The sequence below is a fragment of the Bombyx mori genome, chromosome 26 (assembly GCF_030269925.1).
Source record: "Bombyx mori chromosome 26, ASM3026992v2".
Classification (NCBI taxonomy): Eukaryota; Metazoa; Arthropoda; class Insecta; order Lepidoptera; family Bombycidae; genus Bombyx; species Bombyx mori.
This window is the reverse complement of record NC_085132.1, coordinates 10618930-10637274: the sequence shown is the minus strand read 5'-3', so window position 1 is coordinate 10637274 and position 18345 is coordinate 10618930. Positions and strand designations below refer to the sequence as shown.

The window sequence follows — 18345 nt, the reverse complement described above, 5'->3', positions numbered from 1 at the left end:
GCCCAGCCGACGGAGCCTTCGAGGCGAATCGAAGGCTCTGAAACGTCGGCCGTCTCGGTACGGCAGCCCGTCGGGCCGCCCAGACGGTGCCGCTGGTGTCCCGGAATACTCCGCTGGACCAGAACCAGCCTGCCGGGTCGGGACGTGATACACCGTTGACCGGTCGCTCTATTCACTCCACGGCAGCACGCTAGAGTGCTGGTAGCGCGCCGCGCGGCCTCACCCCCTCAGGTCGCCCCTTGACCTTCACCGGGGGGAGGCCGCTACCTACAGGGGCCGGGACGTACGGGCGTATTCCCGCGTCCGGCCCCCGGCTCGACGGCGACGGATCGGTGCGGAAAGGGAAGAGCTCTCCCTCTCTCGCCATTTCTGCCTTTTTTTTTCTACCTAAACTGATAGCTTTGAGAGGCTATTTCAGCGTAACCTTAACTAGTAGGTGAGCTCACGGGGCTCAGAACAGATGACGTTGCTAACACAAACCCTAGCAAGAGCCGTGCTTAGCAGAATCTACCACTGGATCGGAAACGCGACCCACCGAGCAGATCCGGCGGAAAAGCAGTGGGCTGTGTCTGTGGGTTAATTTACTCGTCGAGCCCTTCATCGCAAGCGACGGGTTCGACGAGAACGATGACCCGTGCTTGAGGTACCTAAAAGCACCGTTAGTGGATCGGGAGGATCCGAAATGACGTGTTTTGGGGCGACGTCAACTGCTTTCCATTCGGTCCGCAAGATCGGGAATGTAGTTACCGGCGGCCACGATAACAGGGTTCTCGTGTCGTGCCGCTTTGTCGAAGTGGCGCATTGATGCCGACTGTAGATACTTACTGATGGACTCTAAGTTCAGGTTATCATGGAGGTCGACGTTCCTGACGAACCACGGGGCTCCGACGGCTATCCTGCAAAAACGGGATTGAATAATTTGTAGTGGTTTTAAGTGTATGGGGGCCGCGTGAGCGAACACTACACTTGTATAGGTCATGACGGGGCGTATGCAAGTTTTGTAGAGTGTCACCTTATTTCTAAGGGACAGTTTACTTCGCTTGCAAATAAATCATCGGATAGAATTTCTGCCGTGAAGCAGTAATGCGTTTCGGTTTGAAGGGTGGGGCAGCCGTTGTAACTATACTGAGACCTCAGAACTTATACCGCAAGGTGGGTGGCGCATTTACGTTGTAGATGTCTATGGTCCAGTAACCACTTAACACCAGATGGGTTGTTAGGTCGTCTACCCATCTAAGCAATAAAAAATAAAAATAAAAACATACTCGCCTAGTACATTGCACTGGTGAATGACTTTATTAACAAGTTCGAACCGTTGTGGTTATCTAAGCCGCGATTGCCTCTCAAACGTGAGGAACAGATTTTCCTGTTGACCTTTGTTAAAAATGCGCAATCCTCATTAACTGGGAGAGCATTAATTGGGGGATTAACTTTTATCAGAGCGGGCGAGGGAAGTACCCCTCTCGTGTTTGTGTTTAACCTCAATTGACCCGTTATCTTGCACTCGAGAGCGTCTAACAACAAGCCACGCGAATTTGTATATATAAAGAGAAACAAGTCTGAATTAATTACATTCTGATAGTGCACATCAAGTGATCAGTACAGCGCCGCTTGTGTCTTAACGTCCGCGTTTGAATTTACATAAACTTACAATGAATTTCGCAAAGATCCTATCCTTCGTCTTCGCTCTGGTGCTGGCTTTGAGCATGACCAGCGCTGCTCCCGAACCCAGGTGGAAGATCTTCAAGAAAATTGTAAGTAGTTCTTTATTCAGTTCTGTGTAATTTTTTTAAACCGACTTAAAAATTGAGGAGTTTCTCAATTCGACTGTTTTTATTAATATTTGTTAGGTACCTTAGAATTTTTTTGAAGGTGAACCGATTTTATTGATTCTTTATTTTTAAAGTGGATGAATTTCATGTGGTCTTGATAATAATAGATATTCAATTGTTAATTGATGATTTTATTTTGTTGAAACCACTTTTCTGTTTTGTTATAATTTTGTGTTTTAAAGCAAAAAGCCTTTTGCAAATGTTTTAATTGGTTCATTCGTACTTTCTTCATTAGAGTTCATTTTTTCTTGACGATTCAATCGACTTAATCTTATGGTTTACATCGCATAGTTCAATGTTACATTATTATAAATATTAAAGTTAGTATGATTGAGTTATTGTTCACTTATCACTTGCGTCTAGTCTCTCGTTCTGACCAGAGAAACAGATATATATGTATTTTTTTTTTTTATTGCTTAGGTGGGTGGACGAGCTCATAGCCCACCTGATGTTAAGTGGTTACTGGAGCCCATGGACATCTACAACGTAAATGCGCCACCCACCTTGAGATATAACGACAGAATGAGTTACAACGGCTACCGGACCTTTCATACCGAAACGCATAGTTGCTTCACGGCAAAAATAGGCAGGGTGGTGGTACCTATCCGCGCGGATTCACAAGAGGTCCTACCACCAGTAAAAAAATGTAACAGTATGACATGATTCCGCTGAATTAGCAGAGCCTTAGGGTACATAAATTTATCATTTAAATGGGCTCTTGATGTAGATATACGTACTATTGTTCTCAGCAGCTTCACAGACCAATCGTTTTGTTTTTTTTTTTCAGGAAAAAATGGGCAGGAACATCCGTGATGGCATCGTCAAAGCGGGCCCGGCGATCGAGGTCCTCGGTTCGGCTAAAGCTATAGGAAAATGATCTTTAAAACGTACGCCATAAATACTAGTATTATTTAATCTACTCGTTAATTTTAATATGTAATTAAATTACAATTACTCGTATAAGACTGGATTTCCATTATGATATTCAATTTTAAATATAATTTAAAATTAATATCTGCCAAAGTTTTCTTAGTGATAAACGTTATATTGTAAAATTGAAAATCAATAAATTATTTTGTACTTAATTCAATGCACATTTTTTTATTAATCAATCCTTCAACCATTACTACCTTAATATAGAACCAACACACTAAGAGAACAACATTTAAAGCCTTTAAACACCTTTTTAAATTAATAATTTTAAATAGTATTATTGAATGATAGACGTTCGGAGCATTCATATGTAGCGATGCACCGGTGTTCGAATCTCAGGCGGGTACCAATTTTTCTAATGAAATACGTACTCAACAAATGTTCACGATTGACTTCCGCGGTGAAGGAATAACATCGTGTAATAAAAATCAAACCCGCAAAATTATAATTTGCGTAATTACTGGTGGTAGGACGTCTTGTGAGTCCGCACGGGTAGGTATCACCACCCTGCCTATTTCTGCCGTGAAGCAGTAATGCGTTGTAACTATACTGAGACCTTACAACTGATATTTCAAGGTGGGTGGTACATTTACGTTATGGATGTCTATGGGCTTCAGTAACCACTTAGCACCAGGTGGGCTGTGAGTTCGTCCACCCATCTAAGCAATAAAAAAAAAAATAAAAAAATAAAAAATATGTATAACTGAAACTAGAAACCGTTTTAATGTTTTAAAATTTTATATTTAAATGAACTCCGCTAATTCAGTAATTAATGTTAGTAGTTAGTAGTTAGTAGTTAGTAATTAATTATGTAAGTGTTCGTCCGCCATTCAAACCGAAACTTTCAAACCCGCTCCAAAACTTACTTGGGTAATGTTTCTATAAACCTATTATAATCCCCACAACATTAAATAAATAATAAATAAATAAATATTTGCTAACAATCACGCCACGTTAACTGGTCCCGTGCTAAGTTCGTAAAGAACTTGGGTTACATGTACCAGATAACGGAAATAAATATAAGATTTTTTATTATATACATATATTTAATATACATCCGTAACCCTGGAAAAGACATTTTATATTTATCATACAAATAACTTCCCTTGGCGGGATTCGAACCCGCAACCCCCTTGTGTAGTGACCATGTCACTTACCACTACACCAGACGGCCGTTAACATTCCCCTATTCGTACCAAGTTGCGTGTTCCAGTTTGATGGGCAGAACTGCCAATAATCTTCAACTATGGACCTCATGCCTTAAAGCGGGCGATGGCTATTGTAGCCTCCCATAGTAACTCTATGAGCCTCCCAATGTGAGCGAAGGCGATTGGCGCCTGAAGTCATAGTGAAAGCAATAATTCTGTATGGATGTAGCGTCCCATGAGGCAAAAATCTATAGACAAAAAATATGGAGAGTTCGCTGCGTGCTTTACACTGTAAGTTCCATGGGAAGTAGTTTGAGGAATTCTTCGAAATGATACCTTTATCACCTTTCATTGCCCTTTCCGTAACGGGAGCAGGCAGAGTTCATCCACACTCTCTGGAAAGGCCGCGTTCATCCACAGTCCGTTTCCAGAGATCTTTTTTGTCACTCAGATGTTTCCCGAGCTCTATGACATGTCCTTTTCTTTTGAGGTTTGTGGATCAGCATTAAGCAGTAGCTTAGCTGTGCCCCCGGCATTACCGACCTTCACAGGCTATGATGATAACCTACCATCAGATAGGCTGTACGATTGTTTGCCAATAAAAGAAACAAAAAAAATGTGTGGTGTCGTAGGTGCCGGACAGGAACGAAGTTCCTTATTATAAAAATATTAATTTTAAGTTCTATTCGAGGTATAAAGAAAATAAAACTGGAGGTTTCGCAAAAACCCACGGTCATTCGGTAACGTGCGAACTTATTGTGGTACACTTCATTCACGGTTGTTTGCATAAGAGTTAGTGTATTGCGCAAACGAACGCTGTGAGATCGTGGTCAATGAATGATAAAAAAATGTTATTTTTTGTACGTTATTACAAAGTTAAGTCGTACACTGTGTGCATTCCTCATAAAAAGCTTACGTTACGGACGTTTTTTCTGAGTTAGCGTACCCCTCTGCATCGTGGTCACGGGGCGACCTACGGGGGTTGAGGCTGCGCCGCACGCTACCGTCACTCTAGCGTGCTGGCACCAGGAGGACGGGACGGCGCGTCGGCGGCTGCGGACTGCGATGCGGTCCGCATTTTCGTCGTCGCTGTCGTCGCCGAACATACTGTGGAAGAGCAACCCGGTCGGCGGTGTATCGCGTTCCGACCCGGCAGGCTGGTTCTGGCCCAGCAGGGTATCCCGGAACACCAGCGGCACCGCCCGGGCGGCCTGGTAGGGCCGCCGTACCGCGGAGACCGACGTCGTTGGTCGTCGACTATCGCGTCGACGACCCGTCGGTCGGGCGTCCTCGGGGTGGCGCCGCGTGTCTGGTTGTAGTGTTGACTGCGGGAACCCCCCTACTCTGACCGGGTTCTGACCCCGGACGGATCGGACGTCGCGTGTAAGAGTGCAGGGGAGTCGTTTAGTGGGTGGGCCCTAAAATCCTTGGGCCCGCGATCTGCTCTCAACACCTGCAGATCATTGAGTCTCACATACCCCGCGCGCCCCCTAGGCGCGGGGACCTCGTAGGAGGTTCGGCCCCGGCCCGAAAAAAAAAAAAACTCGTCCCATAAGGAACTTCGTTCCAAAAACACCACTTTGCCGAATGACAATTCATTACTAATAATTAACCTATGTTAATATTAATCTCAAATGGTAGCGACGTATCTTACTAATCATATAATAGGGTCTGTGGTTTGACAATGAGTAAAGATTACACGCAAATATTTTTAATGCAATACAATTTTTATTTTAACTTATTCTTACTTTGAGAATGACTCAAAATCTAATGTCAGTTCTCAATCAAGATCTAAATCTCTATTATATTGCGTGAATTGAGCCGATACGCCGAAGTTACTTGAGTATTTTCCGGACTACTGCCATACCACGGACATGTCGACATTTGAATATTGTGTTGAGTATATAGTCCACGACTGTACATTACATACCAAGTTACACGCCATCGCCGATAATGTAATCATATTACGAAGGTCAAGTTAGTACAAGTTAGCTTAAACATAAATTACATTTGATTACTGAAACACACGAATGTTCATAATCACGTTTTCGTGTTGTATTGATCATGTATTTTTCTCTACAAACATTATTTGACCAACTTTAAATAATATTTAACCAGCATTATTTAAGAGAGCTACGACAATGTAATGTAGAAAGTTATACTAGCGACCTGCCCAAAAAGAGGTCACGAATACATGGGAAAGCTGTCGCCTATCTCATTAAGTAGGAAAGGTATACTTTTCCCGATGTAAGTCTAGAATTCAACGAATAAATAAAGGCATAAGCTCACCAAGAACTGCCGCATTCTTCTTGTAATCGCATTGTACATTATTCTTTTTCGCCACCTCATCCCACTAGGTGGGGTTGGCACAGCTAATTTATGTCTTCCATTCGCTTCTATCAGCCGTCATCTCAACACTCACTCCTCTCTCTCTCATATCGTCAATCACACACTCCATCCATGTCTTCTTCGGTCGACTTCTTCCCCCTCTACCTTGCACTATCATTTCCATGCATCTGATAGTCACATGCATCTTCTAAACGTGTACATTGTTGTCTAAATTCACTAGGCTTCGATGTTATTGTTTTACCATATAGTTTTTACACTCGCGTTCATTAATTTCGGATACATTTGAGTAGATGCTGTCTTGTTTTGCGTGTTGCTCCACTCCCGTTTGTAATCGATGTGTGAATGCGATCTTGCTTCGACCGATTGACTTCTTTCTTATCACATTTTAATGATACCGCGAAGACTATACATCTCTAAATCCTCCAACGCTGGCTACAGCTGCAAAATAAGCCCGAATTTTAATTAAGACAAGTTTTTCATTATTTGAATAGCCAGCTAATATTCCAGAGCCGAAACTTTATGACCTTAGACTTCAGTTATTAGGATTAATGTGCCCTTTTCTGTAATTTAGGTACGAGAGGAAACGATAACGTTTTATTTGCGAGGTTCATTTTCTTTGAGCACGCAACCTTTGCATCACAGTCTGCTTGTGTTCGTATTTCGATCGACAAGGACTTTTGCCTTCGGACTTCACGGGCGGATCCAGCTTTGGCGCCAGGAGGGGGTCACATAGTCAAATTTGGATCCGTTCGTTCCCAAACGTTTTCCATTATACAAAGTTATTATACTATATTAAATTAATTAAATATTGAAGGTATGTAGTTACATAAAATCTGTATGGTGACAAAATATATAAATAAAATCATTATATTCAATTAGTGGTCCACCTAAGTCCTGGAACCAGCTCAGGGGGTGGTCATGACCCCCATGACCCCCCCTGGATCCGCCATTGTCGGACTTAAAGATTGGGGTAGCGCCTGAAGCATTCTCACTAGCTCTGTGAAGCTGAAGTCAAAGGAAGACAATGAATCCGACAGGCACAGACAGATTTGATATCGGCACACGAAGTTACATTAAAATCTTCCACAACACTTAGAGCATTGTTATTTAAGCTTACCAGTTACGACATAAGTAAAATAACCTTTACGATTTAATATAGCGTTTTTTTTTTTTAATTATCATTATGTCGTTGTATTATGTACCTTGTAATCGGATTCTCATTGGTACTCGATGGGATTTATCAGTAGTTTGGAACTTATAAAAGGCACATTACTACTTAAGGCTTGGTTGGATTTGGTACATAGGCGAATTTTTTTTTGATGCTTATATGGGTGGACGAGCTCACAGGTGTTAAGTGGTTACCGGAGCCCATAGACATCTACAACGTAAATGCACCACCCACCTTGAGATATAAGTTCTAAGGTCTCAATATAGTTACAACGGCTGCCCCGCCCTTCAAAACGGAACGCTTACTGCTTCACGGCAGAAATAGGCAGGGTAGTAGTACCTACCCGTGGAGACTCACAAGGGGTCCTACCCCCAGTAAAAATATATGTTTATAATAATAATAAGGGACTTTTTGGCGGAAACGCGAGGAGTGAAGTTGTGTGATTTGTTTTATTTTGTCTGTTTAGTGTTTCTTCAGGTTTAAATATATAATAGCGGTGGTTTGTTAACTATTTAATATCTGTGAAAAGGCATAAATGTGGGAAAATTAAAAAAAGCTGCTGAATCTAATTTCTCGGGATCCTCCAAAAAGTTCACTGAAATAATCTCAGCAAATGACCACCATTTTACTGAGATTATATTTCCCATATCGTCTCATTTCCTCCCAATTGATTAATGTCTCAAATAAATCATCTTCATTTCATTTCACTCAATATTATCATTTTTCATAAAAATAAGAATTTATATTAAAATAAGACATGACTTAAAGTTATTAGTTACCAGGTCATAAAATTTAAAAAAAAATAAAAAATTAAGGTCCGAGCACCATAAATATTTTTAACCGTCCGTGGATGTAAGGCCTTGGTTTCACAATTTCTTAAAAGAATATTTAATTTCATCTCTAATTGTACGTTTACCAATTTTTTCCAACTTCGAAGCGATAACGTTAGAATAAATTCATGATTTTCTTGAATTCATTAATCGTCAAACATCACGCAATTGTTATCGGACTAGGTAATCGGACCAGTCCTAAACCACAGACCACGTTCTTCGAGATTAGAATGATTATTTAAAATAAATGTATAAAGCTTGAATATTGGGTGTTCAGGTCTTACAATTACAACAGACTTGTTATTACCATCGCACCATTAACTACCGGAGCAGAGGTCATTTAAGCTACATAAAGCTATGCACAGTGCTTTTCCAGAGATCTTTCCTGCCACATACCGTCGGGCTTTGGAATGAGCTCCCCACTACAGTTTTTCTCAAGGGCTATGACATGTCCTTCTTCGAATTGTGGAGGGTACTTAATGATAGGCAGCGGCTTAGCTCTTCATCCGGCATTGCTGACGTCCATCCATTAATATTTTATAATAATTAAAATTAATTAATATTCAAATCATAAATTCATAAAAAATAAATATCTTACTAGAAGGCCGCTTAAATTCTCACGAGGTAGTCTTATCGGGAAAAGCTATCGTTTGTAGCTTTTTCATAGCTTCGAAGCTTTGTGCTAGCGATTCTTATCGTGAATGTACACAATTTCCGACAATGTCAAGGGCTTTTTTAATTTATTTATCTTTAACAATTTCATATAAGGCTTAATACTTCTTTAGGTATAACAGTCGCTAGTTAAGAGATTTTCTTTTGATTAAATCCATGCCTACACTAGATTTTTTTTGTTCACCACAACCAGAGCCAGTTTTGCTGCAAAACAACGATCCGTTCTGCTTTCAACACAGTCTGAAAGAATTTTACACAGCACAAATGAGAATTCAGCTTTTTTTTTTTATACCTAAGCTGATAACCTTGAGAGGCTATTTTAGCTTCCCCCTAACGTGTGTAGGTGAGGTTACGGGGCTCTAACCTGACGACGTTGCTAACACGAACCCTAGCAAGAGCCGTGCTTCGCAGAATCTGGTGGTAGGACCTCTTGTGAGTCCGCGCGGGTAGGTACCACCACCCTTCCTATTTCTGCCGTGAAACAGTAATGCGTTTCGGTTTGAAGGGTGGGGCAGCCGCTGTAACTATATTTGAGACCTTAGAACTTGTATATCAAGGTGGGTGGCGCATTTACGTTGTAGATGTCTATGGGCTCCGGTAACCACTTAACACCAAGTTGGCTGTGAGCTCGTCCACCCATCTAAGCAATAAAAACTGCTAGCTTGAGATAATAATATGTTTAAGTGTTTTTTTTTATTGCTTAGATGAGTGGACGAGCACACAGCCCACCTTGTGTTAAGTGATTACTGAAGCCCATCGGCATCTACGACGTAAATGCGCCACTCACCTTGAGATATAAGTTCTAAGGTCTCAAGTATAGTTACAACGGCTGCCCCACCCTTCAAACCGAAACGCATTACTGCTTTATGGCAGAAATAGGTAGGGTGGTGGTACCCACCCGCGTGGACTCACAAGAGGTCCTACCACCAGTAATTACGCAAATTATAATTTTGCGGGTTTGATTTTTATTACGCGATGTTATTCCTTCACCGTGGAAGTCAATCGTGAACATTTGTTGAGTACGTATTTCATTAGAAAAATTGATACCCGCCTGAGATTCGAACACCGGTGCATCGCTCAACACGAAAACATCGGACGTCTTATACGTTAGGCCACGACGACTTCGAATGTCTCAATTTCATGACAGCTGTAAAGCTCTTCAAAAGGAATCCCATTGCAGCTTCGCATTGGTAATGGTCGGGCTGGTTTTAGCCACACTAATTTAGGGCTAATTTCGATGTCGAAGCATTGTTTCGGCTTACTTCCACTGCAAGTAGCTCCTGTACAATGTCTATCATTGTCTACAATGTCTATCATTACATAATGCATTAAATTTCACTGTATTCTTTCGTCTGTCGTGTGTTCACCTAGCGTAACTATTACTTCGCTTTCCAATAATATTTGTTCTAATTTTATAAGTACAATTTCCTCCTTTGCTAGTGGTGGGAAGCAGTCGATAGTTCTTTAGCTATCGACATCAAAGGTCAATGAACTTACAGCATTTGATAAACCCTACATCACTCTGGGACGTCAGCGGAATCGAACGATGCACATTCAGTACACATGAGCTATGATTTACTCATTCATCACGGCCATCTAATTAACATATACCAAGGAAGGAGTTAGTCTATAATGTGTACCAAGGTCAAATGGTAGGACGTGCTATAAGCCCGCACGGATACCACCACCCTGCTTTTTCCTGGCGTGAAGCAGTAATGGGTTTCGGTTTGAAAGCTGGGGCAGCCTTTGTAACTATAAAACTGAGACTTAGAACTCATGTCTCAAATTGGATGGTGGTATTTACGTTGTTGATGTCCATAGGCTCCGGCGACTTCTTATCACCAGATTAGATGTGAGCTCGTCACACCATCTAAAGCAGTCTTTCCCAAAGTGGGCGATAACGCCCCCTTGTGGGCTCTGCAGGCCTAAAGGGGGACGGTAAGAGACCCAGAAAAATAATGGGGGATTTTTAATGTCATTTAGGAGGACTCTTACTCTTAACTGAGCTCTCGCTATAGTGGTTTTTCAGGAGATGAAAAATGGGGGCGCTAAAAATGAATTTATTCTCAAAGTGGGCAGTGACAAATTAAGTTTGGGACCCCCTGATTTAAAGGAATAAAATAAAAATCAGTAACGGGCCATCAATGAGAGGAATGGTAATGGCCACCTCATTCTTCCTAGCAATAAGGTAGTCGATATCGGAGGAATGAGGCATCGAGATGATGAATCTACTAGGATTCCTGGCCCTAGAACCATTCTCAGTCTTTCATATTTTAATGTGTTTACCAAAAAAAGTTCAGAATGAAGGAATAAAATCGATCCTTTGCTTGACATGAGATTTAATATGAGTCCGCCGTCCTGTATCTTGGCATGAAAGATAGTGCCATCGTGATTGTAATGTTGCAGAGACTGTCCCGTAAAATCGCCTATCGATAGGATTCTCGACATCGGCTTTCCCCTCACTATTTCCTCACGGCCGTACAATGATTAGCGACACACAATAATTTTCGTTGAAATGTAAACGATGCGTGACGCTTTTCAAACCAGGTACGTATTTCGCAGTGCTCTACCGTTTTTTGGTAACGCAACGTCGCGTCGGGGATTCTCATTGACTATCTTGTGCTTATCGACCGTTGTTATGTGATTTGATTTTATCGATATATTTAGTGGTGCGAAGCAACAGTTGGTGGGTGAGTAATTTTATTAATACATTTATTTTTATATTGTATATGCTAGTTGAGATAAAGCGTCCTCCCTGATACCACGCATGACTTATAGGGCCGATTGTAAGACACTACGGGTAGGTACCACTGTCAAGCACATTTCAGCCACGAAGCCATCTCGCATTCCGATCTGAATGGTGGAATAGCCGTTACGCAATACGAATGAAAATTCGACCTTATTCCTCAAATTCTTCACACCGTGATGTCTATAGGCTACAGTGATCGTTTAACATCAAATGGGGCCATGAGGTCGTTCTGTTACATATGCCCCTCAATAATAACGCAATATAAATGATAATGCAGACTAAGGCCTTCTTGAATGCATCGTCTTTATATAAAGACGATTTACTACTAAAGCGCGGCAGAACCGATTTGGCTTGAGTAGCGAAAACACACATCATTTGTACACTACTTCTTTAATAAGTTTTTGAAGTCGTTTTGGCCTAAAGGATAAGACGTGAGATGCATTCGTATGCATATAAATGCACTGGTGTTCGAATCCCGCAGGCGGGTACCAATTTTTCTAATGAAATACGTACTCAACAAATGTTCACGATTGACTTCCACGGTGAAGGAATAACATCGTGTAATAAAAATAAAACCCGCAAAATTATAATTTGCGTAATCACTGGTGGTAGGACCTCTTGGGAGTCCGCACGGGTAGGTACCACCACCCCGCCTATTTCCGCCGTGAAGCAGTAATGCGTTTCGGTTCGAAGGGTGTGGTAACCGTTGTAACTATACTGAGATCTTAGAACTTATATCTCGAGTTGGGTGGCGCATTTACGTTGTAGATGTCTATGGGCTCCAGTAACCACTTAAGACCAGGTGGGCTGTGAGGTCATCCATCCATCTAAGCAAGAAAAAAAAAAAAAAAAACTAGATGTTTTTTTTTTTGATAACGCCATCTTGTTGTGTCTTTAAAGCGGTTAGTTGCCCTCAATTAAGAAAAATAGTATTATTATTCGCCAATAGATGTCGGGAAGAGTTGATTATTGAAAACACGAATAAAACAACATTTTCTGAAAATGAATCGTAGCTAGATCGATTTATCACCCCCGAAATCTCCTGTATACTTAATTTTATGAAAATCGTTGGAGCCGTTTCCGAGGTTTAGATTATATATATATTAATATACAATAATTGCTCATTTAAAGATATAAGATAAACTCAGTGCCAGCCACAGTTTTCTTTTTTTAAAAGAGCTCCTGGACCCACCCCGTAACAGTTCACCCATCAATCTTAATTTTCAACGTTCATAAGATAGAGGTTCCTAATTAGCAATGGAGCAGCATGTGGCATCCCTAAGAATCAAATATAGCCATCGCAAATAATGGTTCGTTACATTAAAAACATTAATTGTCTCAAACAGCTAGTTTACTAGTGTAGCCGGTAGTAAAAAAAGCAGTTTGTGTCGAATACAAATTATCTTGTTTAAGCTTAGCTCTATGTCAGCCACAGAGCTACTAATAACTTGGATGTTCCTGAAGTTTTGTTATGAATCTATATATTAATACGTGAAGCAAAAACTTTGTATCCCTTTTTTACGAAAATTGCGCGGACGGAGGAATATGAAATTTTCCACACTTATAGAGAATATAGAGAAGAAGTGCACAATGCTAATATTTTTTTTAAATAATGTATAAAAGATACATTACATCAATAAAGAAAACATTACACACACTACATACCACATATTTGACGCACACACGCATGCATACTATTTATTGTCAAACTTTTGTTCTTGACGTCTGTTGTCAAATTGAGAATAGATTAAATATTGTTTGTCTTTGTTAATATTTTTTATAGTGTAGTCTTGGCGAAATTTGTGATTGTAGTGTGAGTATAAAATACAATCATAATAGTGTACAAACTTACAATTCCAATTAATTATATTCGAATTTCGACTATTGCGGGACCTCTAGTATTCATAATACAACAAGCGGCCCGCTCCGGCTCTGTTCGGGTCTTTAACAAAAATCTCAACGATATTTGACGTTGTTTTATTTTTTTAGATAAAAGAACACTTATTGCGGCATAACTATAATAGTCAGACATAATAATATGCTGCCGCGACACTTTTTGTAAACAATAATGGGTTTTACAAAGTCGTAGTCCATTATTTTATTCTATCATCAATAGTTTTCGCAGGGCACGCGATGTAAGCAATATTTTAGGTAATTTTTTTACACCTTGGGTTACATTATTGGACTTTAAGTGAAGATCCCTAATTTTTTTCAAAAAAGAGTATAGTCTATGTCACTTGGGAATAGTGTAGCTTCCAAACAGTGAAATAATTTTTCAAATCGGTTCAGTAGTTTCGGAGCCAATTCAATACAAACAAACAAACAAACTTTTCCTCTTTAGTTCTTTCTTAATATCAGTATAGATAAATGTGACCAAATTCCTATGATAAATGATTATGGTAGGTATACTAGAAGTTGTCCGAATTTTCAGATGTCAGCTGTACCTAGAGTGTTCTCTTAGGCTTTTCTTATAAACAACATCTCTGCTGTGGTAATTATCTTTTGTGCTAAAGCATATCGCATCATACGTGTGCCACATATTTCTGAGATCTATCAATAGACAAAGACAAAAATATATTTATTTATATACTAGTGGTAGGACCTCTTGTGAGTCCGCGCGGGGATCTTCTCAGTGGGTCGCGTTTCCGATCCGGTGGCAGATTCTGCGAAGCACGGCTCTTGCTAGGGCTCATGTTAGCAACGTCGTCAGGTTTAAGCCCCATGAGCTCACCTACTAGTGAAAGTTACACTGAAATAGCCTCTCAAAGCTATCAGCATAGGTAGGAATGAAAAAAATATATTAATTCTGAATTACATTTTAAAAGTAATTGAAACTCCAAAATCCGTTAATGTTCTGTTGTTATCAGACGCCAGTTAACTCCAAGCGAACCAGAGCTGACCTTACTAACTACAGCTAGTAAAAAGCACATCCACATTTTGTTATTCTTAACTTGACATCAAGCGTACATTTACCGAGGCAAACGGATGTCTGAGCTGTTAGAATCGAACATGACACAAATTGCACTCCAATCCTTTGATCCCAATTTAACAAATTCGTGGATCTCCCAAAGAGTAATCACGGATAGAACGTGCTGCACTGTAAAAGGAATGAGACATTCGGCTTTGTGCCCTTTTCTCTACATCAAATTTTACACCGAAAAGATTTTTTGCTGAGCGTCATTACAATTTTAAATTTCGAACCGTTCGTGTTGATATCGTAGAAAAAACAAAATTATTCGAATTTAACGTTCAAAAAATACGCCGTCTTTCTACTCCTTTTTTAAGTCTGGCAATCGGCTTCCCGCCACTGATTCTACTCTCAAGTTTATAAAAATCTTAATTTATTATACCCATATTTATATTTATATGAAAAATGACGTGAAACAAAATGTGGTGAGGTTGATTATTTTGAGACTTTAATCAATTAGAATGAAAGTAAAGCTTTAATAAAATGGTGCTTATTTAGTGAGACTTTTTAAGTGGACTTTTTGGAAGAGCTCAAGAAGCTACATCCAGTGGCTTGGTTTCATTTTTGCACTTTCACAGATGCTAATCTGTTAGTATACCATCATTACACGTATAAGCCCAAAGAAACACTCAATTAAACCAATTTTTTTTATTGCTTAGATGGGTGGACGAGCTCACAGCCTACCTGGTCTTAAGTGGTTACTGGAGCCCATGGACATCTACAACGTAAATGCGCCACCCACATTGAGATATAAGTTCTAAGATCTCAGTACAGTTACAACGGCTGCCCTACCCTTCAAACCGAAACGCACTACTCCTTCACGGCAGAAGTAGGCAGGGTGGTGGTACCTACCCGTGCGGAGAGGTCTTATCACCAGTAAAATAAAATCAATTCACCCAACTCCGATCCTCATTTTCCCACCACGTAGCCGATGCGATCTTTATCGATGTTCAAATTTATCAGAGCGTCCTTTATTTGCTGTGATCTTCAACATCATCCAGATTACGTAATTCTCTAGCCTTTTTACTCACCAACTATGAAAAGATCCGAATAAATTTTCGGCCTCTTTCGACGTTAAGATTGATAACTCAAACTACGTTATTACGTGAAGAAAATCACAGGAAAACATGCAAATCATGATAAAACACTAAAATGCCACGCTTCGCAAATTTTTCATGCGGCCATCTTAATTTTCGTGATTTATGATCTGCGAATAAGAAACGTCACTTCGAGCTTAGGAGCGAGTATCTTTTTAGGTAATGAGACTGGCTTTGTGGTCCATTATTTTGATGGTATTTACTTCCACGGTGAAGGAATAACATCTATATATATAAAAATGAATTGCTGTTCTTTAGTCTCGCTAAAACTCGAGAATGGCTGGACCGATTTGGCTAATTTTGGTCTTGAATTATTATCGAAGTCTGGAGAAGGTTTAAAAGGTAGATAAATATGAAAATTCTCGGAATTAAATAAAGTTTAGGTCTTTTATTTATCGATTGCGGCACTACGTAGTCTGCCGGGTCAGCTAGTCGTGTAATAAAAATCGAACCCGCAAAATTATAATTTGCTGCTATTACTGGTGGCAGGACCTCTTGTGAGTCCGCGCGGGTGGGTACCACCATCCTGCCTATATCTGCTGTGAAGCAGTAATGCGTTTCGGTTTGAAGGGTGTGGCAGCCGTTGTAACTATACTGAGACCTTAGAACTCATATCTCAAGGTGGGTGGCGGTATTTGCGTTGTAGACATCTATGGGCTCCACTTAACACCAGGCGGGCTGTGAGCTCGGCCACCCGTCTACGCATTGATAAATAAAAGGACCTTGTAAGAAATAAAGGTCAAATATAGGCTTTAAATACCTTTAGCATTATTCGCTCTAAGGTATTTCTTTCAATACGTTTCGATTTTCGTGAATTGTTAATTATTGGAGATTTTTCAAACACAAAAGCTTATAAACCAGGCTGAATTATCACCAAAAACTACGGAACAACCCCCACCTTGAGTAATGAGGTCGATGGAAATTGCATTGCATGAATAGCATTCCTATCTATTAAAACATAATGCAATTGCTTTTGTTCATGATAATACTACGTGATGTTATCTTCAACTGTGAAAGTCGTGTGTGTACATGTATGGTATTTTTATGTAAACTAGCGGTCGCGCGGTAGTCGAAACTCGACTGTAATTAGTAATTTAAATTATAAGTTTGAACATTATCATGGTTCTATGGTCAAAAATATTCTTCTATAATCACAGATTTCGCTAGGGCTACACTATAGAAAAATAATATTAAAGAAAAACAATATTAAATCTATTCTCAACTTGACTACAGACTTTAACAATAATGTTACTGGTGGTAGGGCCTCTTGTGAGTCCGCGCGGGTGGTTACCACCACCCTGCCTATTTCTGCCATGAAGCAGTAATGCGTTTCGGTTTGAGGGGTTAGGGCAGGCGTTGTAACTATACTTGAGACCTTAGAACTTATATCTCAAGGTGGGTGGCGCATTTGCGTGATGTCTATGGGCTCCAGTAACCACTATACACCAGGTGGGCTGTGAACTCGTTCAACACATCTAAGCAATAGAAAAAAAATCGTGATCGTATAATAATATTATGCAAAAAAAATTATATTTACCAAAATCATAGTTTCCATAATTACTAGTGATAGGGAGAAGAACTTTATAAGCCCATATGGCTCAACCAGGTTGTTTATTGGCAGCAATAAGACGGGCCAATTCAAGAGTTGCTTCCATCTTTTCAGGGAGGATATATGAATGTCGCCTTTACTATTGTCTTTTAACTAAGTTCGCTCCAAACCCAAGATATCTTCCCTTAAGACGAGCCATATCTCATCTTGAGTCTTCACTATCACCACATAGTATAAAACAAAGTCGCTTTCTCTGTCCCTATATCCCTATGTATGCTTAAATCTTTAAAACTACGCAACGGATTACGATGCGGGTTTTTTTAATAGATAGAGTGATTGAAGAGGAAGGTTTATATGTATAATAACATCCATTAAATAGTGGAGAAATCAATAATAAATTACAGTTTCCGAAGCGAAGCGAGGGCGGGTCGCTGGTTTTGTATAAATGGCGCTGCAGATTCCAGTTATACAGGAGCTTCAATTATTAGGACGTAGACTTTTTTATTTTTATTTTTTTTTATTGCTTAGATGTGTGGACGAGCTCACAGCCCACCTGGTGTTAAGTGGTTACTGGAGCCCATAGACATCCACAACGTAAATGCGCCACCCACCTTGAGATATAAGTTCTAAGGTCTCAAGTATAGTTACAACAGCTGCCCCACCCTTCAAACCGAAACGCATTACCGCTTCACGGCAGAAATAGGGAGGGTGGTGGTATCCACCCGCGTGGACTCACAAGAGGTCCTACCACCAGTAAACTACAATAATCACTGCAGCAATAGTGAATTCGAATCGCAAACAAAAGTGAAATTATTGGGACATTTTAATTCGATTTAAAAATTTCATAGCACTGCCTTAATTGTGTCAAAAACGTGCTTTGATTTCAATGATGAATTCACTTTCAATAGACAACGTTTTGATACATATCAATGTGTTAGCGAAACCCGTATATGAGTCGACTATTATCAAAGCCGGCAATGCGACTTTTGGACAATTATTGGTAAATCAGAAAAAACGAATTATTGACTTTGTATTCCATTGGCAGTCACA

At 40.1% G+C, this 18345-nt stretch overlaps 2 protein-coding genes and 1 long non-coding RNA gene across 3 annotated transcripts in view; 2 read left to right on the top strand and 1 right to left on the bottom strand.

The window, feature by feature from the left end:
• The first annotated feature begins 1570 nt into the window (after positions 1-1570).
• Positions 1571-2917, top strand: LOC101739536 (cecropin-B-like). Its single transcript, NM_001043567.2, has 2 exons — positions 1571-1754; positions 2620-2917. The coding sequence occupies exons 1-2, from the start codon at positions 1653-1655 to the stop codon at positions 2707-2709; spliced, it is 192 nt and encodes a 63-aa protein (NP_001037032.2). The 5' UTR covers positions 1571-1652; the 3' UTR covers positions 2710-2917.
• Positions 2216-18345, bottom strand: part of LOC134201492 (uncharacterized) — a 92796-nt gene continuing 76666 nt past the window's right edge. The window contains exon 2 of the long non-coding RNA XR_009976829.1: positions 2216-2335. This is a non-coding gene — a long non-coding RNA (uncharacterized LOC134201492). The remainder of the gene's footprint in view (positions 2336-18345) is intronic.
• Positions 11484-18345, top strand: part of LOC101743499 (uncharacterized) — a 78742-nt gene continuing 71880 nt past the window's right edge. The window contains exon 1 of the mRNA XM_021347948.3: positions 11484-11622. The gene's annotated coding sequence lies outside the window, so the exon portion shown is untranslated. The remainder of the gene's footprint in view (positions 11623-18345) is intronic.

Bases quoted from the DNA above. Each gene is read 5' to 3' on its own strand.
- LOC101739536 (NM_001043567.2), top strand. From the start codon at position 1,653: ATGAATTTCGCAAAGATCCTATCCTTCGTCTTCGCTCTGGTGCTGGCT. The intron at 1,755-2,619 runs GTAAGTAGTTCT...TTTTTTTTTCAG, and splicing joins GGAAGATCTTCAAGAAAATT to GAAAAAATGGGCAGGAACAT.